Source organism: Caretta caretta, chromosome 7 (assembly GCF_965140235.1).
Source record: "Caretta caretta isolate rCarCar2 chromosome 7, rCarCar1.hap1, whole genome shotgun sequence".
NCBI lineage: Eukaryota > Metazoa > Chordata > Testudines > Cheloniidae > Caretta > Caretta caretta.
Window position 1 is genome coordinate 28390795 of NC_134212.1, and position 27543 is coordinate 28418337.

The window sequence follows — 27543 nt, forward strand, 5'->3', positions numbered from 1 at the left end:
CCCAAATATGATGACTTTTTAGAACCAGTTTTTACTAAAAAGCCTTTTTTTGTACAGTGTAGGTAAGGTAGGTGTCTAGTGCCCTCTTCTGAAACCACAGCAGAATGGATGCTGGTTTTGTGCATGGTATGAATACAAAAGGGATAATTTATAAATGAAAAAAGGCATTATTTAGTTTAACCTGATTTTTGTCCAGCTCACAGTTCTTATACTCTTGTTCTCCCTGTTCTTGGAATGTAACAATGACAAAACCGACAAATATGTTCATCATAAAGAAGGCAATGATGATGATATAGATGATGAAGAAGATGGAAATCTCCACTCTGTAGTTGTATACAGGGCCTATATTCTCTGCATTTGAGTCTATGGCTTTGTATAGCAGCCTGAAAAACAAAAAAGAAAAAAATATGTTTTAACTGTTGTTAAAATGACAAAACCTGTAGATTATATTTTCACTTAGAGTCAATGGATAGTAACTAGAAATCTATTCCACATTATTTGAAGTTTGTTAGCAAAAGTTTCACCCGAAGGCCAAAACCTTTATGTGCTATCAATGGTTTCACTATTTAAAGGGGCAGGACTAAAGATCTCAGAAGATTAGTTGAAGTGTAACTAAAGAGACTATTTGGCTGCAAGATCAGGACCTAAATATTATAAGATTCCTCTAATTTTAACAAGAACAACAACCAGCAAAACAAATGCTGTAGTCAGGAGTCACTTGGTGCTCTGAAGATCAATTTTTTGAGCAGCCTCACACTGATATCCAATGTGCACCCCCAGCTTTAAAACTGAATTGAGTTAGCCTGCAAAGGGAAGCTTGAATGTTGACCCGAATGACTTAATGTGCATTACAAATGTGTCCACAGCCACTCTGATTGAGACACTGAGCTGTGCTTGCCACAGTGATGTCACACAATCAAAGACCATCATGGAAAGCCTGTCCTTGAATATGTAGCCATTGTCCACAACAGACTAGAAAGATAGTGAATACCACCTGTTGGAATAACCTGGATACACAATCTAAGGAATATACTAAACACTTTGCACAGTTAAGACCCTCCTTCATTATTTCTGCTTCCTTGACTTATAAATGGCAAACCTGGTCTATTTCAGAAGCAGGTAGATTAAGAAATACAGAATACAGGAACGCATGCCATTGACTGCATGCCTAAATGCAAAAGATGGAGGCAGGGAGGAAAGAAGTGCAATAAGAACTGCAGTATAAAGACTAGACTATTTTAGGGCTGCCCATTAATCACAGTTAACTCACTCAATTAACTCAAAAAAATTTACTGCAATTTAAAAAATTTATCATGATTAATCACAGTTTTAATTGCACTGTTAAACACTAACTGAAATGTATTACATATTTTTGGATGTTTTTCTACATTTTCAAATATATTGATTTCAATTACAACACAGAATACAAAGTGTATAGTACTCACTTTATATTATTATTTTTATTACAAATATTTGCACTGTAAAAATGATAAAAGAAATAGTATTTTTCAATTCACCTCGCAGAAGTACTGTAGTGCAATCTCTTTATCGTGAAAGTGCAATTTACAAATGTAGATTTTTTTGTTACATAGCAGCACTCAAAAACAAAACAATGTAAAACTGTAGAGCCTACAAGTCCACTGAGTCCTACTTCTTGTTCAGCTAATCACTAAGAGAAACAAGTTTGTTTACATTTAGAGGAGATAATGCTGCCCGCTTCTTATTTACAATATCGCCTGTAAGTGAGAACAGAGATTTGCATGGCACTTTTGTAGCCGGCATTGCAAGGTATTTATGTGCTAGATATGCTAAATATTCATTATGCCCCTTCTTGCTTCGGCCACCATTCCAGAGGACATGCTTCCATGCTGATGATGCTTGTTAAAAAAATGTGTCAATTAAATTTGTGACTGAACTCTTTAAATCGCCTTTAAATCGCTGCCAGAGCCCCCTGCTACGGCCACTACCCTGGGGATCCGGCAGTGATTTCAAGGGCTGAAGCTCCAGGCCCTTTAAATTACCACCAGAGCCCCGGGGTTCCCAGCCACTGCCAGTATGGTTGGCTGTGTACCAGCTCTTATCGGTATGCTGGACCGGACCAGACTGGCTTACTTTAACCTCTGGAGAGGGACAAGGTGTGGAACATGCTTTCAGAAGTCTTAAAAGAGTAACACTCCGATGTGGAAACTACAGAACCCAAACCACTGAAAAAGAAAATCAACGTTCTGCTGGTGGCATCTGACTCAGTTAATGAAAATGAATGTGCGTCCCACACTGCTTTGCATCATTATTGAGCAGAACTCATCATCAGCATGGATGCATGCCCTCTGGAATGGTGGCCGAAGCATGAAGGGACATATGAATCTTTAGTGCATCTGGCACATAAATATCTTGCAATGTCAGCTACAACAGTGCTATGCGAACACCTGTTCTTACTTTCAGGTGACATTGTAAACAAGAGGTGGGCAGCATTATCTCCTGAAAATGTAAACAAACTTGTTTGTCTGAGCCATTGGCTGAACAAGAAGTAGGACTGAGTGGACTTGTACGCTCTAAAGTTTTACGTTGTTTTATTTTTTAATGCAGTTATTTTTTACATAATTCTACATTTGTAAGTTCAACTTTCATGATAAAGAGACTGCACTACAGTACTTGTATTAGGGGAAATGAAAAACACTATTTATTTTGTTTTTTACAGAGCAAATATTTCTAATAAAAAATTAATATAAAGTGAGTACTGTACACTTTGAATTTTGTGTTGTAACTGAAATCAATATATTTGAAAATGTAGAAAACATCAAAAAATGTTTAAATAAATTACATTCTATTATTGTTTCACAATGTGATTAATCACAATTAATTTTTTTAATTGCGCAATTAATTGTGATTAATTTTTTTTATTGCCTGACAGCCTTAGACTATTTAGAATGTTTATAGGGCTAAATTCCCCCTTCATTAGTGACAATCAGGCTTTATATCCTTGGAGAAGATCTGATCTTTCAAGGTGCCAAGTGCCACAATTCCCCTTGACATTAGTGTAAGTAAAGGGACCACAGCACATCCCAGGATCAGGCCCATCATCTCAAGACTCTAAAAAGCGCAGGTGATTGTTTGCCACTCAGGAAGCGTCAGTGAAATTTTATTCAACTGTTTTGAGAAATGCAACATCTGTTAATGATATTATGGAAATACTGAATGTTCACTTACGCAGGCCAGCCTTCAAAGGTAGACACAGTAAAAAGGGCCATCATAGCAGACAGAACATTGTCAAAGTTGAAATCACTGTTTTGCCAAACCCTTTCTCTGACCATCGGATTATCAACATCTCCATCTTTATAAACAATGAATATTCCCCTGTGGAAGAAGAAAAGAAACAGAAACTGATTGTATAACACTTGGGAAGTATTCAATTAGTCACAGAATGATGCCATCCCTTCCCTGAGATATATGTTCATTTCAATCAGTTTATTGGCGCTGTCTGCTCCTGACTTCATGTGCTCTGTGACATGCATTGGCTGCCTGCTAGTTTCTGGGTGGATTTTAAGGTGTTGGTTTTGACCTATAAAAAACTAAATGGTTTGGAACCTCCCTACCTGTGTTTGATGTGCTGGAGTTTGGTTTTCTTTATAATTCTGCTAAGGTGCTCAGAGGCTTCAGGGTATGACTGTCTTATAAATCAACATATTATATTAATTATTATTATTATTATTATTATTCAAAATAGTGTATATCTGATTTATAAAAAGAAAGGGTTCTCACCGGCAGTCCTCAGGATTCTGTTTTGCTTCATCAGTGCAACGATAAAATTTTCCCTATTTATAAAACAAAAGATGTAGATGGAATGTAGGGCATAAAAATCAACTAAACTTAGAATCTGATCCTGTTATTGGCTCAGCAGGGGTACAACCCAGTTCCAACACAGAACCCTACTGAAGTCAGTTGGCAGGCCTTGGTGCAGGATCAAGCCTGAATGTGTTTTGAAGGAATTCATTTATTTACCTTAAAAAGCTGTACACCAATACAGGCGAACATGAACTGGAGCAGAGTTGTAACAATCATGATATTACCAATAGTTCTAATAGCAACAAAGACACACTGAACAACATGCTGTGAATAAAAGGGAAAAATAAAAGGATTTTAGTATAATTTAATTTTGTTACTTGGCATTATTGTAGAAAAATGTACACTGCATTAGCCACACACATTTTCTTAGCTTTATAAGAAAAAATATATATTTATAAAATATATTTATATATTCACTTTATAAATTAATCAGTTAGAAAATATTCATTTGATGTTCACAGAATTAATTTAATGCTGCTACCAGAAATTAGCATGATTTTCTGAATGTATCAGCAGTCTGTTGAAAGTAGGCTACTTCAGATCTTAAAGTGACAGGCAGTACATATACACAGTGGAATTACAGTGAATAAATTGCAATGATATTTGGCTTGCTGCACTCATTATGTGTCAAAATCTGCCTTCAGTGATGCTGGTGATGCTCCAGATTTAAACTGCTGTGACTTAGAGCAGGATTTGGCAGGGACGGCTCTAGGCACCAGCAAAACAAGGAGGTGCTTGGGGCGGCACATTTCTAGGGGCGGCATTTCGGTGCCGGCCATGCCACCCCTAGAAATGTGCCCCAGCTCGCCTCCGCCTGCTCCCCTGAGCATGCCGCCGCCGCTCCACTTCTCCCCCCTCCCTCCCAGGCTTGCTGTGCGCGAAACAGCTGTTTCGCGTAGCAAGCCTGGGAGGGAGGGAGGCAAAGCCGAGCGGCAGGGCGCTCGGGGGAGGTGGCGGTGGTGGAGCGGAGGTGAGCTGGGGCAGGGAAGGATTCCTCTACCCACCCCACCTTTACTTCCTGCGCTGCCCCCCCGGCTCACCTCCGCTCCACCTGCTCCCCTAAATGCGCTGCCCCTCCCTCGCCTGAGAGGAAGAGGGGAGAAGTGGGAGCAGGCAGAGCAGAGGTGAGCTAGGGCAGGAGGTTGGGGGGAGCGGCAGGAAGCAATGGGGGGGGGGAATGCGGCACGCCCGGGGGGGGAGGTGGGGCTCGGGATTTGGGGAAGAGGTTGGGAAGGGGCGGAGTTGAGGCAGAGCCGGCGGCGTGGGGGCACGAAAAAAAAAGCGGGGGCGGCCAAAATTTTTTTTGCTTGGGGCAGCAAAGATCCTAGAGCTGGCCCTGGGATTTGGACTAGCATATTTAAGAATCAAAAACTGATTTACAGCCCAGACCTGTGTCCTTATCCCGGGAAATTTCCTTTGGCTTCAGTGGGGGTTTTGCCTGCAGTAGGACTGCAGAATATCAGGGCAATAGAAACATAACTTGGAAAAAAATACAGATAAAAACCTTAAGTCCTTTTGCTCTGTTTATTGCCCTTAGAGGCCTCAAGACTCTTAAAACTCTCAGAATCTTCACAACAGAGATAGCACTTGATCTAGTGGGGGGGAAAAAAGCAAGCATTAGCCTGTTACTTCCTAAGTTTATTATTTTTCAATTGTCTTATTCTTTCACTAAAATTATCTATGTTCATGCAGTACCCTTCTAGAAGGAAAAATTCTTATTTACTCCTTGGAGTAAATAAATATTTTGTAAGTTAGCATTTTGAAATACATCTCAGCTTCTTTACTGTTATCAAAAACACCTATTTAATTTCTCAAACATATCATGTGAGTGTCTTGGTTTCAGGAACAACTTAGGAATTAGAAGTACATGGGCTGCTCATACACTGTAGATCAGGTATGTTTTGTCATTGGGGAAAGATACTGGCCAAAGCATTCTTCGGTATTTTTGACAAACTACCCTGGGCTCTACCCTGTGAGATGCTGAGAGCCTGCTGCAAGATGATGAGCACCATCAGCTCCAATCAAGCGGAGCCGGAAATTTTCAGTACCCCACAAAAGATGCTCAGCATCTCGTATGACTGGGCCCTTCATTTGTCAGAGAGAGATAATACAGAGCATTTTGCTCAGTGCTGAGTAGCACGGACGAAGGTTTCTAACCATCAGAGGAGTGAAGTTCTGGAACAGCCTTCCAAGGGGATCAGTGGAGGCAAAAGACATATCTGGCTTCAGGACTAAGCTTGATAAGTTTATGGAGCAGATGGTATGATGGGATAGCCTCATTCTGGCAATTAATTGATTATTAGCAGTAAATATGCCCAATGGACTGTGATGGGATGTTAGATGGGGTGGGATCTGAGTTACTACAGAGAATTCTTTCCTGGGTGTCTGGCTGGTGAGTCTTGCCCACATGCTCAGGGTTTAGCTGATCACAATATTTGGGGTCGGGAAGGAATTTTCCTCCAGGGCAGACTGGAGAGGCCCTGGGGGTTTTTCACCTTCCTCTGCAGCGTGAGGCACAGGTCACTTGCTGGAGGATTCTCTGCACTTTGAAGTCTTTAAACCACGATTGGAGGACTTCAATAGCTCAGACATAGGTTAGGGGTTTATTACAGGAGTGGGTGGGTGAGATTCTGTGGCCTGTGTTGTGCAGGGGGTCAGAATGGATGATCATGGTGGTCCCTTCTGACCTTGAAGTCTATGAAGTCTATGACTGGTGTGGTACTACCTGCCTCATTGAATAACATAATTAATGAGATACTAGAGCAACCAGTGATAGGTAGAGTAGTGGAATAAAAATTGAGGAACAAGTTAATGATGCCCTACTCTTGCTCATTTCTAAGTCAATGGGAATTTTACTGTTGATTTCAAGTGCAGCAGAATTGAGCCCTTGACAAAGTAGTGGGAGCTGGAGTCTATTCTTAGATGGCTGTGGCTTGCCTGATCACAAGGGTAAAAAAATCCCGCTTCACCACCAATTATAGTTCTAAATGGCACAAGGCTACTATTTTGTCATGGAAATCATGGTATTCTCACTAATTGTGAATTTGAATAAAGTCTGCGATCCCTGCACTGGCCAGTGACGGTGCCTTTCCCCTCCAGGTTGCAACCTGACCCACAAGGTCACAGCACCACTCAGGTTTGATGTATCTGCCCTTCCATAGATGGAAACAGAGGAGCAGATATACCAAACCCGAATGGTACTGTGACCACCTGGGTATGGTTGCAATGCCTGGAACAGGGAGCTGGTCCCAGCCACACAGGACAGGAGCTATTGCTGCAGAGGGAGCGTGGGGTGAGCTCACTCTCCAACAGCACCCCACCCTGTATGACACATATTTCTTTTCCTGCACCTCTGCCATGAAATGTATTAACATTTTATCCCAAAAAATCGTAACCTTATGGATAAGCTGCAACATACCAAGGAGTAGCTCTGTGAGTTACCCCTCTCAGGCACAATGCCCTCAGCTTATCCTGCTCTGGTGTGAAGGTAGGGAAGTAGTAATTTACTGCTGGCCCATACTTGAATTATAACATTTTCTATGCCACATTTTATTGCTCTGGAGGTGGAGGGGGAGTAACTAAATGCTAATTCTGCACACCCAGACTCAAGATATGAATAAAGGTGGCAGAATCTAATCCCTTACAAAGGACCACTTTTACTTTAAAACCCCCGAGGAAAAAATATAGGCCACTTAAAATGTAACTGTAATACTTACTGAATCCCAAACGACACCAGAGAAACACCCACAACTAGCAAATCCAGCAAATTGAAGTAATTCCTGCAGAAAGACCCTTTGTGAAGGAATGCTCCAAAAGCTGTCATCTAAAAATAGAATGGTTACACATTTACTCTCTGTTTTTCTTCTTTTAACCTGAAATTTAGGCTGTTTACAAGACATCTGTTGAGGCTGCAAATGTATAATCAAATATTTTATTGGTTACAATAATTAATATACAAAAAACAGTCTGAATATATATTCCTCCAAATTAAACAATTTGCATTTAAGCAACAGAACGAGATGTGGTAGTTGTTCTGGATATCAAAATGTTACACTTCTGTGTGTGTACAAAAGCTGAACTGATTAGGCCTTTACCATAGCACAGTAAAGGGGCTGCAAAAGCCTGGGAGAAAAATCTCATGCAGAAACAGTGTAGGGCTGTTATATGCGGCCTTAGGCTGTCCCCCCTCACTGCCCCCACTGTAGGGGATGTGCTGGCTCACAAAGGGGTGTATCAGGGGATAGGGGAGGGAGTAGCTGTAGTGTTGAGGGCGACAGCCCTTCCCATCTGCGAAGTAGCCCACAGGTAGCTATCGAGAGATTGCAGTTAATTAGAGCAGCCTCTGTTCTATATTATGCTAGAGACTGCCCTGGCCTTGGGTGCAGGCAGAATTTGGGAAGCACAGAGATGTTCTCAGGTGGTACAAAACACTCAAGTCTATTACAGATATCTCTAACTTAATTAAGGTTATATATTGGTTCAAAAATGGATAGATGGAAACCTATTAAACCAATTATAAACATAAAACAGGCATTTCAAATAGAATTTTCTTTTTATGTATGGATTTTAATGGGTATAGATTGTACCACACCTAATCTGAACAAAAGTTGTCGGTACTGTCAAAATACCTGGTTGTCAGATAGACCCAGTTCATCTGCTATGTGAATACAGAATCTAATCTTCTAAGGTTCTAAATACCTCTTGGGAATTGCTGAGCACCCTCAACTACCATTGATTTCAAGGAGAATTAAGAGGCACTCAGTATCTCTCAGGAAGTGCTTGTTATTATCTCATAGTACTGGGCCCGATAATCCCATTCATTAGCTAGAAAGAAAAAGCTGCCAACCTATAACATGGTGGTCTGGCCCCTTAGGGTATTTCTACACAGCCCACAAGCCGCTAAGCCCAGGTTGATAGACTTGGGTTCACGGGGCTTAAGTTAAAAACAGCAGTATAAACATTGCAGTTTTGATGGGAGCTTGGGCTCTGAAGCCTTGGGGTGGGGATAGCCCCTGAGCTCCAGTCCAAGCGCTGACTGCACAGGTATTTTTGGCACTGTAGCATGAGTCCTGCGTCTTGACTCTGGCTTGGAGGCTCACTTCCGCAGGCCATCACTGGCTATGTAGACATACCCTTAAGGACCAAGGGGTATGTGGGAACAGCTGGCTCTGTTCTGGAGGAAAGCCCATCAGGCATGGTCCTTGGAATCAGCAAACCCTGCTGAACAACACCCAATGATTGGGTCTGATTCCCAGCTGGAGGTTATACATGAGGGTCCCGGCTCCAAGAGCGGGTGAGGGGCACACATTCTCCTGTGGTTGCAGCAGAAGGCTGCAGGAAGGCCCCATGGATCCAAGTCCTAGGCTGGGAAGGTCCAGACCCTTCAGTTACCAGAGACCAGATGCCCCACGGTCTCAGCCAAGAACAAGACTATTAATTTTGTTATTGTCCTACATTTCCTTTTTGTTTTGTGTTGGAGACTAAACAGAGCCCTGGGGAAAGAGGCTATAAACTGAACTAGGAGTGGCTGTTTGTCCCAGAGTGGTGATCAGCTCCATCAGTGAAAACCTTAAAAAAAGATTCCACAAGTTATAAGTATATGTGTCCTACAACATAAATCACTGTTTATGGGCTTGATCCTTGCAGCCCTTTCACACAAGAGCTCTTGTTAGCTTCAGTGGGCATTACCCGTCTGAAAAGGGCTGCTGGATCCAGAGACTGTTCTTTCTTTTATATGTCCTTCTGTTCTCATCTTCCTGTTAATCTTTCCCTCTTTGTGAGCCAAATGTTGCTCACCTGCTAAATATCCCCAAAGGTAGAAGAACAAAAACCTATTTTTAATACAAGCCCGAAGCTTACTAAAGTGAGATGTATGGAGACAATAAAGTCCACATAATATTCACAACTGTATTCTCACATGATCATATAGAGCACATCCTCTACCTATCCATATATCTGTCTGTCTATTCATTCCATCCCCATCACCATAGTGTGTGGGCACCTTCATAGTTAGTGTAACATGGGACACTCCCACACTGAAAGATACAGTTGTATAAAAAGACAGATCTAAGTCTCACCATATTTATATGGCTGCCCTCTCCTTTAATAATTATAAGTCCCATTTGAAGTCTTTGACAAAAACCATTATGCAAAAAAACCAGCTTGTTCTTTAAAAGGGTCAAGGGCAAGGCTTGGAAGTGGATGAGAAGAGTTGAACATTGTTGCAGCTCTCACGCAATGGAAGCTCAGTAGTTGCCCAGAATGTACTCAACAGGGCGAGCTTCTACTGCTCTGTGCTCAGCTAGCGCTGCTGTCTCTTTCTTCTGTACAAAATTCCACAGGAGTGCTGACTGGCCTACGTAGGTATGCCATGGGCAGAACTGGGGCAGCGGCAGAAGTCTCACTCTGTCCCCTCTGCACTGCTCCAGGAGAGCAAACAGGATGGAAAGCTGGTTTAAAGAAACCAGTTGATTGGCATAGGTTTGTATAGTTGCTTCTGTATTCAGTCTTGACCCCCACATGGGGACATGTTGGAGTGGTCATGGCGCCAGTGAAATGGACCATAAGTGTTGTTCCAGCTGATGAAAATTAGACTAGCCCAGAAACTACTTTGACTTGCAACAGGAGCTAACCTAGCCCCAGTTCCCCCATAATTAAGGTTGAATTGGGTATTCGCATTTAAGCAGACATTCAATGTCTTTGCTATGTATGAAATTAATACTACATATCCTCCCCCAACTTACTGCACTTACTCTTTGAGATCAGAATTAGTTTTCTGAGAATTTACTTCTAGTGACACTACATGATAATGATAGAGGCTTTTTTAAACATTGATGATCCCACATTAGATTATACTTACATTTTAAAGAGTTTTTCATTCTGCCCCTCCCCTGTGGTGTCACTACAGGGCAGAGTTAAGGTTTCATGTGTGTCTTAACTGCGTATTTCTGTATCTTACTATGGATTTCTTTATGTTTTAATCTTAACTCTGAATTTTTTGGTTTTGATGCTTGTTTTGGGGATAATTATAACTTTCTTGTAATATATTTTACCTTTAAGTTACATTAACTCCAGTTTCATCTTTTTTTTTGGTCTGGAATTTAAATGAGATGTGCACATAATGTTCACTACATGTTTAACCCTGAATTAACTCTTGTTGTGAGTGTTTAGCAACAGGACTTGGCGTTGCAGAAAGCACAGTGCAAAACCCAGCATGGACAGTATGGAGAGCTCTAATCATAAGTAAGCATAGCCGAAGTTTGAGACATGTTAGTACAGCAACTTTACTGTTTTTACTTGTTTTGTCAAGTGTATAATTCTCTCTGCTCATCTCTCAGCATTGCTTTGATTTAACAATGGCAAGGACCATAGGAGGTTTTCACTTTCCTTGGCAGCATGGAGCTTGGATCTTCTGCTGGGCTCATCTGGGCATGTCTCACCTGATCAGTTCCCTGCCATTCAGTACATTGGTGACCCCTCAGTCTTTCCTGTCCTCTGTCTGGGGCTCACAGCAGTTTCATCCCCTAGGGACTGAAATGCTTTAGTCTAACCCAAGTTATTGGGTTCAATATAGGATTATCTGGGTGAAATTTAATGGCCTGTGTTATACAGGAGGTCAGACTAGATGATCTAATGGTCCCTTCTTGCCTTAAACTCTATGGAACTATGAAACAATAAATAATAAGAATACTTAGTACTTATGCTAGCATTTTACATCTTCAGAGCTCTTTACAACTATTAACTAATTTACTATTTTCTTAGCAGGCTCCTCACTACTGAATATAAGAAATCATGGGATATAAGCAGGAGTAGGTGAACATTTACAAACATAAAAATAGTTTACTATATAAAATACAGGTTATCTTGTAAACAGCCCAAATATTGCATTATCTGGTATTAATCAAAATGCACTGTGAAAAGAACAAACCAATATGAACAAAGCTGGTAGAAGAGTTTTTGTTATGCTTAATCCTCAGCTGGAAATGCAAAGTTTATGTACGGATTCTTACTGTACCAAAAATTCACTGGTATATGTCAAAGCTAGTCAACAAGTGACTTATGGCTGTTGTTCATTGCGTGAAGCTTTCAAGCATCTTGTGATGGCTATAAAATGTATATAGCTCTAAAGAAGTCTTTTATACATATCTAATTATTCTTCATGATTCATTCTCCATTTGTCACCTAGACTGCACCAGGTAAACATAAACCCTAGTTTTACTGCTGCTTTGCCAGAGTAATCTTCATATATCTAAAAGTTGAGTAGCCCCAGTGTATGGTCTTAATAATCAGTACACAAACTGTACATTCAGATATCAGTTCTGAACTCATGCATGGGTAATACATTTAAGCAAGCATATTTATGCCTTTCTGAGTATTTAAATGTATGCCCAAGATAAGATAAAATGCAAAGTATCTTAGACTATATATAAACGCAATATATCTTGCAAGTCCTGTTGCAAGAAAATAGTTGTCTACTATTTTAGCTCTACGAATATAGTTCAGCAAGAGAAATGAGAAAATCCATGCTCCCTCTTTAAAAGATTTATGATCTTTTTGGAAATGCCAGAACAAGGAGGAGGAAAGCTCATGCGCAGTGAATTATTTTTCCCTTTTCTGACAAACTGTAAGTGTAAAAAAGGGTAAAAAATGAATTATTAAATTGATGTGATGATAAAAAGTAGCTTCTACATGCACCCAAAGGTCAAAGATAACCAATCAAAACTATAAAATATTGTCAAATTAAAAAATCCTTTGGTTTAAAAAGAGTTTAGCTTTGATCGTTTAGGGAAAAGGTGGAGAACACTTCAAGTGCCTTTTCTTGGTAGGTGACACACAAGGAAAATCCTTTTAAACAAACTTCTTTATAAACCTGTTACCTTCAAAATGATCTCAAATGTAAACATACTAGTGAAGACATAATCTGCATACCCTAGGATCTGGAAGGTAAACAAAAAGTTACAAACATTATTGCTAAAGCTGCTATTGAGCTAACAAGGATCAATTAACAATTCATTACCTTTAACAGGATTTCAACAGTAAAGATGGCTGTGAAAGCATAGTCAAAGTAACCAAGTATCTGCAAGGTATAATATGTGCCACAGTAAGAAATCCATCTATAAATAAATATTTACAATTTAGATCACGTGCACAAAAATACCTACTTTAATCTAAGAATTTAGTTGGGAAATGTAGGCAAAGTAATTTGAACTTTTAGCTGCTGCATAACTATTTTTTGTTTATTTTAAAGTTCATTAGAAGTTACTAAGTTCAAAGTGAGATTTCTTCTATCATAAAATGATAGGACCAAATATGCAATATTTTCTTTCAATTTAGACCTTTCTCCTATCAGTAGGGCCCTACCAAATTCACGGCCATGAAAAATGCGTCACGGACCATGAATTCTGGTGTCCCGTGTGAAACCTGGTCTCCCCCAAGAAATCTGGTCTTTTGTGTATATAGTATACAGATTTCACATGGGAAACCAGCGTTTCTCAAACAGGAGGTCCTGACCCAAAATGGGGCTACAGTGGGTTGCAAGGTTACTGTAGGGGGTCCATGGTATTGCCACCTTTACTTTTGCGCTGCCTTCAGAGTTAGATGGCCGGAGAGCAGTGGCTGCTGGCCATGCTCTGGAGGCAGCACCTCGCCACCGGCGGCGCAGAACTAAGTCTGGCAATATTGAGACTCCGCTACAATAACCTTGCGAGCCTCCCCCACAACATCCTTTTGGGTCAGGACCTCTATAGTTACAACACCATTGAATTTCAGATTTAAATATATGAAATCATGAGATTTATGATTTTTAAAATCCTATGACTGTGAAATTGACCAAAATGGACTGTGAATTTGGTAGGGACCTACCTATCAGCTTTCAGATGTTCTTTCTTCTGATTCCAATATACTTACAGACTCTCACACAAACAAAAGCTTATTAATAATGTACTTTTTCCATCACAGTATTGAGTCGAAAAATTAGACTGTCATATACTTTGTCAGATTTACTAAATCAGTCTAAATATTGCTATGTGTATTTTGTTGCTGTGGTAGGCGGTATGTACTGGCTACAGGATCACATAGCAAAATTAATGAATAAGTAAAGTACCTAAAATCTACTAACACATTTACTTTTTCTCTTGTATTTTGGCATATATAGCTGTGAGTAATTTATGGAAAATTAAATAAAAATAACAGTAGAGTCAAAGGTGATGTGCAGAGCTTTCAGAATGACCTTGGGTGAAATCCTCACTCCGCTGAAGTCAATGGGAGCTTTGCCATAGACTTCAAGAAAGCAAGGATTTCACCTGTGTAAGGAAACAGTGCATTTATCTTTAGCACCTACCCAGGGCAACTAACAAGCAATCCAACATTAGTTTTCCTTTCAAGGGAATTACCCAACTACGCATTTGTTCTTCCGGTCAGAAACATGATGCCGGTGATCAGCAGCTAATGAAATGGCAGGGAAAATTCAATAATGGACAACAGGGAAAAGGGGCCCATATTAGATTAGACACAGGAAAATCTACTTTTCATTTCAGCCAAAGCTCAGATGCTTCTGGTTCCTGCAATAGCTGAAAAAATATAAATAGCAAAGCCTTTCAGCAAAGACTGGCAAGAGACCTATTCTAGAATATCAAAGGAAGTACTGCAAACCATTACACTGCAGCATGACAACAGTGTTTTATTTTGCCTTCTGAATTTTAGCAATGGAAGGAAGAGGTCACCAAGAACCACTTTTTCCCCTCACTATATCTGTGTTGGAGCTAGGCAAAACACTGGGGGTAGCACATTTTGAACTCGTCAGCTAGCACACAGAGAAAATATGACCTACTGAATCAGAGCTATAGCCAAGGCAGGCAGCCCCTCTTTCTGCATTCTTACTAATATAATGAGCTAGGTAAAGACAGCCCGGTTGTCACTGGGGATCAAACCCAGGACATTCACACCAAAAGCACTGGACACTACTGAGTTAAAGAAGTAACTCCTTCAGCTTTGAGCAGAAGGCTCCCATAGTCACATGGGTCAGCCTCTACAAGAAGATGTGGTCCTGTGCATGAAGCCCCATTAGCAAAGCTTGCACTGAACAGATCTGAGGCCTACTGGAATTCAAGACCCAACTTGAGAGTCATTTAGAATGGGGCCCTATTTGTAGAGATATCATTTCCAGCAGCAAGGATCAAACTTTTCAGAACTTTCTGGACTTCAGCTTTCAAAACACAAATCCCTACCACCGGAGCTAACAGAACAGCACCAGTTGCTGTCACTAATTAGAAGGTTCTTTTATTCACTGGGGCCAGCCACTGTGGGAAACATGGTTGTATGTATTAGGTCAATGTAGAATCCAGATGCCGGAGTATAGGCGCAACACACTGCACATCTCTGAAGGGCAAGGAGCACACCTGGCCCCACCTCCACTTCCCTCAGGCGTTCTGCCTGTGTGCCCCCTGCAAAGGGATAATCCTTTACAGCCTGTCTATTCAGGAGCTACACCTGCTCAGCATTCTTCTGGCTGCAAAAGACAGTATTCAGCCCTTCAAACTGTTTCCAGAGTAAGTCTCATTCTGTGGGTGGAACTCAAGGATTTGCTACTTGCTGTCTCTTCCTTATCTGTTAGTGTGACTTATTTATATGAATATACTTAACCAGATTGTATAGATAGGAAAAGCACATATTTCCACTGAATATTTTATGAAGGAATACAAGTGTCTGTGCTCTGACCTCTTTTTACCTCTAAACAAAGTTAAGATTTTTTAAAACATTTTTTTTCTTCTATTGTCAAGCGCCAAGTTCTGTGGACCACACAGCAACCCCTCCCCCGCTCCAGGTTTCAGAGCCCAGGCTCTCACCCGAGCCTGAATGTCTACACTGCTATTTTTAGCCCCATAGCACAGGTCCCATAAGCCCAAGTCAGTTGACCTGGGCTCTGAGACTCATTGCTGCAAGTCTTTATTTGCAGTGTAAATGCACCTGCTGAGGCCTGGAAGAGGTCAGGGCCTCTATTCAATCCCCCTCTGATCCTGCCCCATCTTCCTTCTACAGGGTCTGAAGAGGCTATTGGAGCTGCAGAGCAGCCTCCGTACATCAAACTACAGGCAAGAGAAAGAGGGGGCCTGGTGATATAAGCTCAGTCATAGCAACCCAAAATTCCCTATATAGTATTCCCTATAGCAGGGATCAGCAACCTTTGGCACACGGACCATCAGGGTAGGCCCCTGACGGGACAGGACGGTTTGTTTACCTGCTGTGTCTGCAGGTTCAGCCGATCGCAGCTCCCACTGGCAGAGGTTCATCGTCCCAGGCCAATGAGGGCTGCGGGAAGCGGCGGCCAGCACATTCCTCAGCCCGCGCCGCTTCCCACAGCTCCCATTGGCCTGGGACGGTGAACTATGGAAATCGGCGATCGGCCAAACCTGCGGATGTGGCAGATAAACAAACCATCCCAGCCTGCCAGGGGATTACCTTGATGGGCCGCGTGCCAAAGGTTGTCGATCCCTGCCCTATAGGGTTGCTTCTTTACATTTCTTCTTCGTAACAACAATTTCATACTTATATAAAGTATAGAAAGCTGATAGGAAGCTGAGGGGCTTCTTCTTTACATCACTAATGCTGGATATGCAGCAGTGGTGAAATGTTAGGAGATATGATATTGGGCCGGAGTATGCACTCCTTGTATCTAACTCAGTTTGTATAAGGTCACCCATCACCATGGTATATGAGTGCCAAGCAAAGCTCCTGTTGAACTCAAGAGCACAGAGTACTCTAGATGGGTACAGTGCTTGTTTCAGCTATAGGGAGCCATTTTCAGGTAACATGGTTATCTACTTAACAAATGAGCTCCTCTTTTGTTGGATTGTAACTCACCCACCCATTTTTCATGGGAACCTTTAAGGGTGCCTAGAATTATAGTGATTATTTTTTACTCTGTGGTTACTGTTTTAAAATTATTTAAGTAGAAAAACATATGTATAAATCACATCCAACCTAACCACTTCGTAGTGGTCATTTCAGACATTTAAATGAATACAGCAGAAGTTTTATATTTCTGAATTTGAAAGAGAGAAAGAAAGAAAGAAAAAGACAATTTCTCAAGCTGACCATTAAAAATCAGACTGCAACTGAACAGTATTACTTTGTTAATGTATGAATATCTTCATACACAGAAGTGATAGGGCTGTCCATATGTCTGTGGATTCATCATAAGATAACTCTTGAATATATGAAAGAAGCAAATGGGAGAACAGGAGAAAAGAGATTTCTATTCATAGATGAATTGCATACCAATGTATGTAACACGTGGCTCTCCAGAAACAGATACATTTCTACCTAGTACCTTTTTCTTTCGTTGTCAGGGTGTATAATGTACATTTATAAGCTGAAAATATATTCAAAATCAGATTCAAATAATAACACTTTTAAAAAATGAATTAAAATGGTCTGCTTTTCATGTCATAATTTTTTAAAATTAAATTGTTCATTTGATTTTTTTATTTACATGTGGCCTCATCCTGCCACCAATTACTCATGTAATTGAAATAACTAATTTGCATGAGAAAAGATCAGACCCATAACATCAACACAGATAAAAAGTAAAATTCATTTAGAATTAAAATATGCTCTCTCTGTTCCATGCATTACTTTTCAAAGGGATCCACGCTAGTTAGTAAAGGTAGTATAAATAGTATTTTATTCTTTGTAAAATTGTAAAATACTTAACATTTTACTATGTGTAGCGAGAAAAAAAATCAAATATATGTAGACTAGTTAAAATGTGCTATCATGTAGGTCTACACTATAAAAATAAGCATATTCCAAGCATAATGATTACTTATTAGTCAGGAGGAAGGCATAATAAGTTAAAAATTTGTTATGTAGACTCATCTATGTATTTTTGCTTACGTTATTTCGAAAAGAGTGACTGCGAATTGGGTCTTCTGCCGCTAGGGAAACACTGCTGAGCATGATGAAGACAAGGATGAGATTTGTAAAGATGTGGTGGTTGATGAGCCTGTGGCATCCCACTCGAATTCTGAAAAAGAGGCAGAAAAATACGCATGTGTAAATAATGGCTGGATTCGGCTTTCAGATATACCCAGGGTAAATCCAGAGCAACTGCTTTGATTTAAACTTTGGTAAAGGATTTCAAAATCTGGCTCATAGACTTTGAGGCTAGGATTGTCAAAGGAGTCTAAGGGAGTTAGGTTCCCAGTTCCCACTGATTTTCAATGGGATTTTGATGCCTAACTCCTCTAGGTTTCTTTTAAAACCCCAGTATTGGGCCACACTGTGCATATGCAAAGGGGTCCATGCTAGCAGATATTCCTATGAAGGAGTAAAGCCTTAATTTCAGGCTCAGTGAGAAAGGCTTAATTTCAGGCTCAATGAGTCTGGACCAACTCTCATTAAAGCCAATGAAAGTATTCCTAAATTGACTTTGTGGGAGTTGGACTGGGCTCAGTATCTCATTTAGATACTTCAGGGCTCTATTCAAACCAGAATTTCCTAATGAGGCTACCAGTTGTTCCAAGATTGTGCTTGCTACTAGGAAGCCACCACGTAATGCTGATTTCAGCTTTACACAGGATTAGAGTCATAGAACCCAGTTCGGGTCTCATTCCAGCTGAACACTTCAATAGAGTTACTTCACGTTTACATCAGTGGAAAAGCAGAATCAGCAGAATGAAATAGTTTTGAAAGCTTCCCATGAGAAGTCAGTGGGTTCTTAAGGAATCTATTCTCCTCTTAGTAAATAGAGGATTTCTGTATGTTCTGGTACTGTTAATTACCTTCCATGATAACAGAAGCTACCTAGGTTTCAGAGTAGCAGCCATGTTAGTCTGTATTCGCAAAAAGAAAAGGAGTACTTGTGGCACCTTAGAGACTAACCAATTTATTTGAGCATAAGCTTTCATGAGCTACAGCTCACTTTATCGGATGCATCCAATGAAGTGAGCTGTAGCTCATGAAAGCTTATGTTCAAATAAATTGGTTAGTCTCTAAGGTGTCACAAGTACTCCTTTTCTTTTTACTTTTTTAGTGAAGTTTGTCTTTCTGTGAAAAGTGCTGCTTGACAGGTCTGGAGACTGAAGTCATTTATTAACTGAATCAATATAACAAGGACAGCAGTTGAATAAACTGCCCCACACATACACTGCTCCACAAATGTTCCTCATACCTGACCTGGAAGGACCTCTAGTGGTGAGATGGTAACTCTGTTTCCAAGCCAAGTCATTCTTTAACTTGTATGCTGAGACTGCCAGTGAGATTGCTAATTGTGTTGATGGTTTTATGACGTGGACTCTACTCACTTCACATGCACAACTGAACAGCTACTAGATGGTCACAGGTTTCAGAGTAGCAGCCGTGTTAGTCTGAATCCGCAAAAAGAAAAGGAGGACTTGTGGCACCTTAGAGACTAACCAATTTATTTGAGCATAAGCTTTCATGAGCTACAGCTCACTTCATTGGATGCATTCAGTGGAGCTGTAGCTCACGAAAGCTTATGCTCAAATAAATTGGTTAATCTCTAAGGTGCCACAAGTCCTCTTTTTTTAGATGGTCACAGTTTCCATCGACTAACAAAACAGCTTTCTTCACCACTGCCCAAGTCTGGAATCATACCTAGAGATGAAAGGCTCTATATCCCAATCCCAATTCCCTAAAGCATCCAGGTTTTATTGTTTTTATTTTTATTTTTTTCATTTATCTTTGCTTTTATTGTTATCTTCAATGCTGAATTTTGGAAAATACCACCATACCAATGGGATATAAGGAACCAAATTCATTTATTTAATGAAATATGTAAGGTCCAATCTTGCTCCCATTGAAGTCAATGGGAGTTCTGCCCTGGACTTCAGTGAGGGCAGAATTAGCTCTTCAGTGATGAAGCCCCCAGGCACAGAAGTGACATTTAGAAAGGTGATATTTACGGGTTGGTGCTGCTGAAAATGAAGAAGGCACTCCCTTCAGGAATTGGTGTTATCTTCTCCTTCATATTTAGTTCAGATATTCTTCGGGGACGTGGGCCAACTGGTACCTCTGGTTCATTTTCCTCATCTTCCTCATCTTCACCTACTTTAAATTAAACACTTTTTTACTAAAAATAAAAAAGATTAAATTTTTGTTCATAACAATATACAATTATTGCTTGTATTAAAATATATATTCAACAAATGGCATTAAAAATCTGTTAATTAATACAAAAACATTCCCATAGGTGTCAGAGACATATCTTTCATTAATCAATTTACACACCAAAGGGATTCTTTAGGGAGCTTTTCATAGTCATTTAGTGCCTAATTCCTATTGAAATTTAGTGCAGTGAGTCAAAGTCCTTACCACATCTTAGATGGAGAGGGGTAGTGGCTTTAGGTTAATTTTTGCAATGATTGGTGGCTTTCCCTCCACACATCCCATAACCTCTCACTTTCCTGTATATAAAGTCCAAGTAATTGGACTCTGCACAATGGTGGATGTTAATGCCACTCACCTGCCTCAGTGGGTGCAAAACCAGATGGGCAGTGATTGCCACAGCCCCATTAGAAAGGGAAAGGACAGCACATTCTGGAAGTGACACCTCCCCCCACCAGAGACTCTACCCACTCATTGGTCAGTGGGGGGAGGTAAGGAGCTGATTGGTCTGTCATTCTCTCATTTCATTAATTTAAACCCTACCCTGGGGCGTGTGGAGCTCTATTTCAGCAGCCCAATCCTCACTTCCTGTAGATGTAGTTTTGGGAACGTGTTTGCAGATGCTGCAGGTCTGACCAAGTGCCTGTTTTGGGGGTCAGGAAAGAATATTTTCTTCCCGTTGGGGCCAAACTGGCAGAGTCCTGGTAGGTTTTTTCACCTTCCTCACAGCATCCTCGAAGCACAGTTAGATTTAATAGGAATAGAATTCAGTCATTAGTGGTAGTACTTAGTAGGATATTAGTTAGTTGCAACTAGTGGACCATTAGCCTTGGTGAAAAGGCTAAAAGGGACGGTTCCCAGAAGTAAAAGACCTGGGATTTTGCTGATGGGCCTTGCACTCATGGGATAGGAGGACACCTTGTTGCCTTCGTAGGTCAAGGTTCCCCCCATTTTAATACCATCTGTCCCCTTCCTGGGGTGTGTGAAATGATTCAGAAGAGCAGGCTGAGTCCTAGGGCTAGGCTGAGAAGAATCTATCCCAACCTGTGGGTTATATGGTAGGAGCCCTCCAACCCCTGCACTGGAACCACTTAAAATGCCTGGTAGATGAGAGTATGGGTAACAAGGTGGGTAGTGCCCCTTCCCTGTGTTAAGTTTAATAAAATTGCAGCCTGTCACTTAACATCCCTGCGTCTGTCCTCACTTGCCAATGTGTCTAGATCAAGGGTTCACAGAGCGGGTGGGAGGTAGTAGGATGTCTGTAACAGCTCTACAGCTGGTGAGACAGAAGCAACCTGATTTTTGACTGAAATGTGTGTTAGCAGGAAGCCATCAGAAGCTCATAAGATGATATCTACCCATTTCAAGGAAGTTCCAGATTCTGCCCCAAATCCAGATAACTATTATTAGATGAGCCATCAGACTTTATGTGTATTCTCTAAATGGGCTGTAGAAAAAGCAATAGCACCGCATTCCACAGGCCAATATAACTGCTGACATCAGAGGGTCTAACTCCACTGACTTCAAAGGAATTGAGTCAAGACAAGGTAATGGTAAATGTGACTGTACATTTACATTTCAATGTACTGACTTAAACATGTTTATAATCTTGCTGGCATACCTGGTACGTCGCAAGGTGGATAGGGGTCTTTGTCCTCATCTTCTCCTTCTCGATATTCAGCAATTGTAACCTATGGCAATGGCAAAAAGACACTTCAGAAGAAAATTAAACTTTAACATTTAATTGATGCATGTAGATGATCCAAAAAACAAAACAAATAAATTATTCAATACCAAAGAAGCCAGGTACATGCTTACTCTCTCAGTGTATCAACAGAGCCATGATGGTTTGATCACTTTGGAAGTGAGCAAGAGAGGAAAGCTGTAATCTTTGTTAAAAGTCTGTTTTTTTAAACCCTATATACATTTTTGTGATTCTACACTTAGGCAAAAAGATCTGCGGAATGTAATAGGGATAAAACCGGTAGGGTTCTATGGAAATTACATGGAGTGGTTTGAAAATTCCATAGGAAGTTTATAATTCAGTATTGCCTTCTAAAGGACTTTTCCAGCAGAAATCTACAAGGAGCCTAAAGCTATAGGTTATGCTAAACCTGACAATGTTAACTTACTCTATGCTCTAAAACTCCTCTCCCCAGAGAAATTGTAGGGGATCGGGAGGAGCAGGTACAGTCATTCTGCCAGGAGCTATGCATCCGTAGGAATGGTTCGGGCCTTTGAGGTGGTCTGAATTACATGGATCTCATGTGAACAGCAGATTCTGTGGTCCCTACCCTTTGCCCATTCTGTGAGAATGAAAACCCTGTTCCATGACAACTTCCTGTCCCTTATGTGGGGGAAAAACACTTAGGAGAAAATGTGGCCCTAAAAAAGAAATCACATAGTGCACATCTGTGTTGAAAAGAACTTATTGGCATGAACAACAGAGCCACTTTTTAACAGTATAAAATATTTTTATAGAAATAAACACCTTATTATCCTTGGCCTTCTTTTGGTCACCTTCTGATTTGTCACCTTTTTTATTTTCCAGACTCTCTTTTCTAAAAAAAAAAAAAAAAGAAAGAAAGAAAAACAAAACCAAACAACAAACCCCATTAAGTAAAGAGCAAAGACTGATGAAAGAATGATTGTTAACTTATTCTACCCACTCTATTAAAAATGAAGAGGTCATGCCTACGGAAATATAGGTACTTGATTTGAAGGGACATTTACAGAGAAGACATACCACATACAAAGGTAATAAAGTGTGTTTCATCCCAGGGCACTAGATTCATTCAACAGATTATCCTTTTAAATATAACTCCAGAAACTAATTCCTTAAAAATGCAATGCATTGTCTTTATAGGAATACTAATGGATATACTGTGCTCTTGGATTCTTACACACAACTCTTATGGTTTCCATGGGACTACACTGACTTCAACTGGAGATTTGCTTGTTGTCTATGTAAGGTTGCAGAATTGGTCTAAACAGAAGTTGCACATATAGATCTAGGGATACAATCATATTTTAATTGCACAATGAATCCTATATTCCAATGTTTAAACCTCAGATGGATTATCACCATTCATCCCATCATCCCAAGATACCCAGTATGGCATCTTCTTTCCTTTTCTCTTAAATTAATAATCTATTAACCCTGCCAAGATATTCAAATAAAGGATTCAACACACTTGTAAGTGGGTGAATACTGAACTCCCATCTAGCACCCCAGTGCTATTTTACCTGGCATTCTTTTTCCTCTGCTTTTCTTCTGCTTCTTCTTTCTGAGCTGTATTCAGGCTTTCCGCATCTGCCAAGTTATCCACAGCAATGGCCAAAAAGACATTTAGCAAGATATCTGATTCAAATAATCTTAAGGACATTATGCATTACCACACTGTGTTGGTCTATTCCTTATCAGTATGAAATAATGACAGTGTGAGAGACATGAAACCCATGCTCCCAAACTAAGTATGTAACTTTACAGAGCTGGATGTAGTGCTTATAATACCTTTACTTCCTGGGCCAAATTAATGCCTGCTGTAACTGCATTTAAGACAACAGAGTTACGCTCGTGATGCTTTAAGCCCATTGATTCTATCACAACAAGAATATACAGTGGACTGCTGAGCAAAAGACTAGTCATTTATAATGTTAATTTTAGAAAGGAAATAAAATTGAAGTTTACATGGGCATAGACAAGTTCCACCTACTACACAATGTTTTTAGATACTAATTCAGATACTTCAAGTTGATTTTTACACTGCAGTATTTTCCATATGTGCTACATTCCATGTCAAGTTCTGTACTTCAGCCCATATCAATTAGGTGTGAATATCAATAGAAGCAGCATAAAAATATAGTAAAAAGAAGTCTAATATTTTTGCCATATCTATTGACTCCTAACCTTTCCAGTACTAAGTTGTGTCTAGCAGAAGTGTATGAGAGCTTACTGGAGTTTTGGGTAGCCACTGAAAGATGCCATACTGGGGACAAAGGAGAGCTTTTGGAAGATCGGGGGCATGGAGGGCAAACACTTTGGTGGAACTAGTGCCAAACAGCTCCATATTCCTACTGCTAGGATCCCCCTGCAATGTAACCTGTATTCCCTGTGACCCACTTCCATCCATTGTCATTTGTTCAGAAAGTGTCAGAACTAACGAGGTGGAATCAGGGAAGGATGAGACATTACTGACATGGAGTTCAGAGCACTTCTGTGGATCAGGATGGGGATGGCGGCCAAAATAAGACAAGCAGACAGAATGAGGTTGTCTGTCCACTGAGGAGGAAGGGGCAAATGTGCTGGTTCTTGTCAGAGTGGTGAGATGGCGATGCCTAGGGAGCTGGCAGGGGTCTGATTTGTTTAGGGAAAGCAGAGAAAGGGAACGGGAGCTGGAGGGAGCTCCTGTTTAGAAGAAATGCAGTACAGAAAATGTGCATACTGTTCACAGCAATTCACTCAGTTACACAGAGGGCAGATATGTGTCCTAAGTGTCATAATGGTTCAGTCCTCTTTACACACAAATTCACTGCTCTATTCAGAAATGCTTACAGTGAATGCCAGTGTCACTTGTAGAAATGAAAGGATACAGTTACCACAGATGAAGAGGATAATGAAGTATATACAGACGACCATTCCTGATGACGATGGGCCACCATATGCCATAATCCCATCATACATCACAGCATTCCAGTCTTCACCTGTTAGAATCTAACAAGCAAATTCATCTTTACTGACTCAACAGTCAAAAGACTGAAAGAGGATTATGTTTCCTCTGTACACAACACACACAGCCATTTTCTATAAGATGAAAATGTTAACTGATCACTCTGCATAGGATGCTTTATATAGTAAACATGGCAGTAATCTGTTTGTTGTTATGCAATATTTTAATATTTCCATTTAAATAAGAATCTCTTGGTTTAGCTTTACCAGTTTCCATCTATATGAAGCATTTATGCCAATGAACCGTATGTCTACACTTATGGTCCAAGATCTAGGAAAAAAAAAGAGTTCCTAAAATTAAGCTCCTAAATTCTTATGTAGGCACCTAAGTGTCCTGATTTTCAATGGTGCTGCATATACAGCAGCTCCTATTGAAGCCTCCATGTTCAGCACCTTTGAAAATCTGGACTCTCATTTAGGAACCTAAGTATGGCTTAGGAGACTAATTTTAGGCACCCATTTTTAAAGAATGTTGGTCACAAACCCTTTCCAAAACTATACATCATAGTGTGTTACCCCTTCAAATTAAATTGTCCCAATCTGAGTCCTAACTGGAGACTGGGGTCATTACGATATTGCTTTAAATGGAGGGGGGTTTATACTGAATTGGAGCTCTAATGCTATTGGAGAATGAATAATTTGCCTACTTTCTACTGTTTCTTGCAACTTTGCTGCTGTATCAACGGATGAAATCTAAAGGAACTTGTTGATTAGATCAGAGGAGGATAGTTTACAGCTGGTCTATTATGCATTTAGCACTTTATTTTGCATTAGTGTGGGAGGCCTGATTATTAGAACACAGATTATAGGGATTCTGTATATATTTTTCAGCAATTTAGAAGCTGTTAGTTTTATCCCAAAAAAACCCCATCACAGTTTTCAGAGTAGCAGCCGTGTTAGTCTGTATTCGCAAAAAGAAAAGGAGTATTTGTGGCACCTTAGAGACTAACCAATTTATTTGAGCATAAGCTTTTGTGAGCTACATGACTCTCTCCCCAGACAATTAAGTGACAGTGCAAGAAAGTCATACATGCACAAAGGCCACTATTTAATTCTCCTAAGTCCATATTTGGGCACCTAACTAAGAATTCTGATTTTTCAAAGCTGTTCAGTAACCAGCAGCTTCCTTGGGAGCTGTGGGAGCTTGGCACCTTTGAAAATCAGGCCATTTATTTAGGTGCCTGGATATGGATGTAGCAGCCTGACATTAAGCTCCTGAGTTTGGAAACACTAACTGAAGTTTTCAAAGGAACACTGTCAGGCTAAGTGTGACCCATTATTTTTAATATTTTTTTAGGAAATTTAAGACTTACAGAAACATTTCTCATTAGGATGTCTTTATTTTTAAATTCATTCCAAACAGCTTTTTCTTTGTTTGTTTCAAGCATCATTCTACGGAATCTCTATTTGAGTGAATGGAAATTGTGACACACAACCAAATATTCACCCAAACCAAACACTGCACTATTGTGTTAATGCCTATAACCTTAAATGCAAAAATAACTAGAATAAAAAATGAAAGAGACTAGCCTAATTTCATTGCCCAAGCTGAGAGAAATACAAAAAGTAAACAAACACCATAAACAGTGAAAAGGAAGTTAAACTGTAAGAATTCTTTTAGTTTTAATAATCAGTTAGTAGTAACACAGATATGAATGTTTTAAAATATATATAATAATAAACTGATAGTGTCCCTTTAAAGAAATCCATATTTAGTTTTTTATGATATGAAGTGATATGATTCACACAGATATACACTTTTACAAAGTTTCTCAATTTATCCTACTAAGAAGTCGTTGAACATTAGAAATACACACATCTACCACAAAATAGACGGTTAACAAGCTTACAGGAAAAACATTAATTCAAATTAAATAACTTCCAGTTTTTATTTCTAGTCATGTCTTTGATGGACAAAGAAGACTTAATTTAATGAAGTAACATGAAAGCTATGTTGCATAGATAGATCAAATAAGATATGGAACAAATGGTACAAATGGTGCAAAATTACCAGAGTATTGAATATGATAAGCAGAATGCTACTTAAAGTAAACAGAATAAATAGTATTTGTGATTTTTTTCAGGAGACAAGATTACCTAAACATTTTTGTTGTTCAAAGGTAAAACGTTTCATAGGGGGTGAAAGAAAGTTACCTGGAATACAGTTAAAAGAGCTTGTGGAAAATTATCGAAGGTGCTCCGTTTTGTTTGAGTTTCATCAAAATTAAATTTGCCTCCAAACAGCTGCATTCCAAGCAATGAGAAGATTATGATGAAGAGGAAAAGCAGAAGCAACAGTGAAGCAATGGACTTCATTGAGTTTAACAAGGATGCTACCAAGTTGCTCAGGGATGTCCAGTGCCTATAAATTAAAATGTGTGTGTTAACACAAAAAAAAACTGTAAAAGAACAGTGCGTGATGAAATATTACAAAAGAGTTGCGGATCACCATACAAGTACCCCTAAAATTAGCAGCAGGAAAATGCATTTCGTAATCTTACCTTGTCACTTTAAAAATACGTAGAAGACGAACACAGCGAAATACTGAGATTCCCAGGGGTGACATAATTTCCAACTCCACCAGTATGGTTTCAACAATGCCACCACAAACGACGAAGCAATCAAAACGGTTAAAGAGGGATACAAAATAAGCCTGTAGGCCCAAGCTGTACATCTTTATTAACATTTCACAGGTGAATAACGCCAGAAGTACTTTGTTTGCAATATCTGGAACAAAACATTCAGAAAATTATAATGTTTTAGATATTTCTGATTTATTTTGTAGATCTCATATTCTGACTAATTTTTATCCATTTTCCATGCCAGTTATCTTATCTCTTTGGAGG

At 39.9% G+C, this 27543-nt stretch overlaps 1 protein-coding gene across 11 annotated transcripts in view; it reads right to left on the minus strand.

Moving 5' to 3' along the window:
* Positions 1-27543, minus strand: part of CACNA1D (calcium voltage-gated channel subunit alpha1 D) — a 336560-nt gene that overhangs the window by 95146 nt on the left and 213871 nt on the right. For 8 of the 11 annotated variants that reach the window (XM_048857868.2, XM_048857867.2, XM_075130346.1 and 5 more), the window contains 15 exons: positions 27199-27424; positions 26852-27059; positions 24562-24682; positions 23215-23329; positions 22460-22529; positions 21590-21659; positions 19767-19911; positions 17737-17866; positions 12860-12919; positions 7560-7666; positions 5348-5435; positions 4000-4107; positions 3760-3812; positions 3208-3354; positions 182-383 (listed from right to left, as the gene is read on the minus strand). In XM_048857868.2, coding sequence (XP_048713825.1) covers positions 182-383; positions 3208-3354; positions 3760-3812; positions 4000-4107; positions 5348-5435; positions 7560-7666; positions 12860-12919; positions 17737-17866; positions 19767-19911; positions 21590-21659; positions 22460-22529; positions 23215-23329; positions 24562-24682; positions 26852-27059; positions 27199-27424 — 1850 coding nt within the window. Of the gene's footprint in view, positions 1-181; positions 384-3207; positions 3355-3759; positions 3813-3999; positions 4108-5347; positions 5436-7559; positions 7667-12719; positions 12780-12859; positions 12920-17736; positions 17867-19766; positions 19912-21589; positions 21660-22459; positions 22530-23214; positions 23330-24561; positions 24683-26851; positions 27060-27198; positions 27425-27543 lie in introns of all 11 variants that reach the window. The other 3 variants (XM_075130345.1, XM_075130342.1, XM_048857866.2) reach the window with 2 other exon arrangements.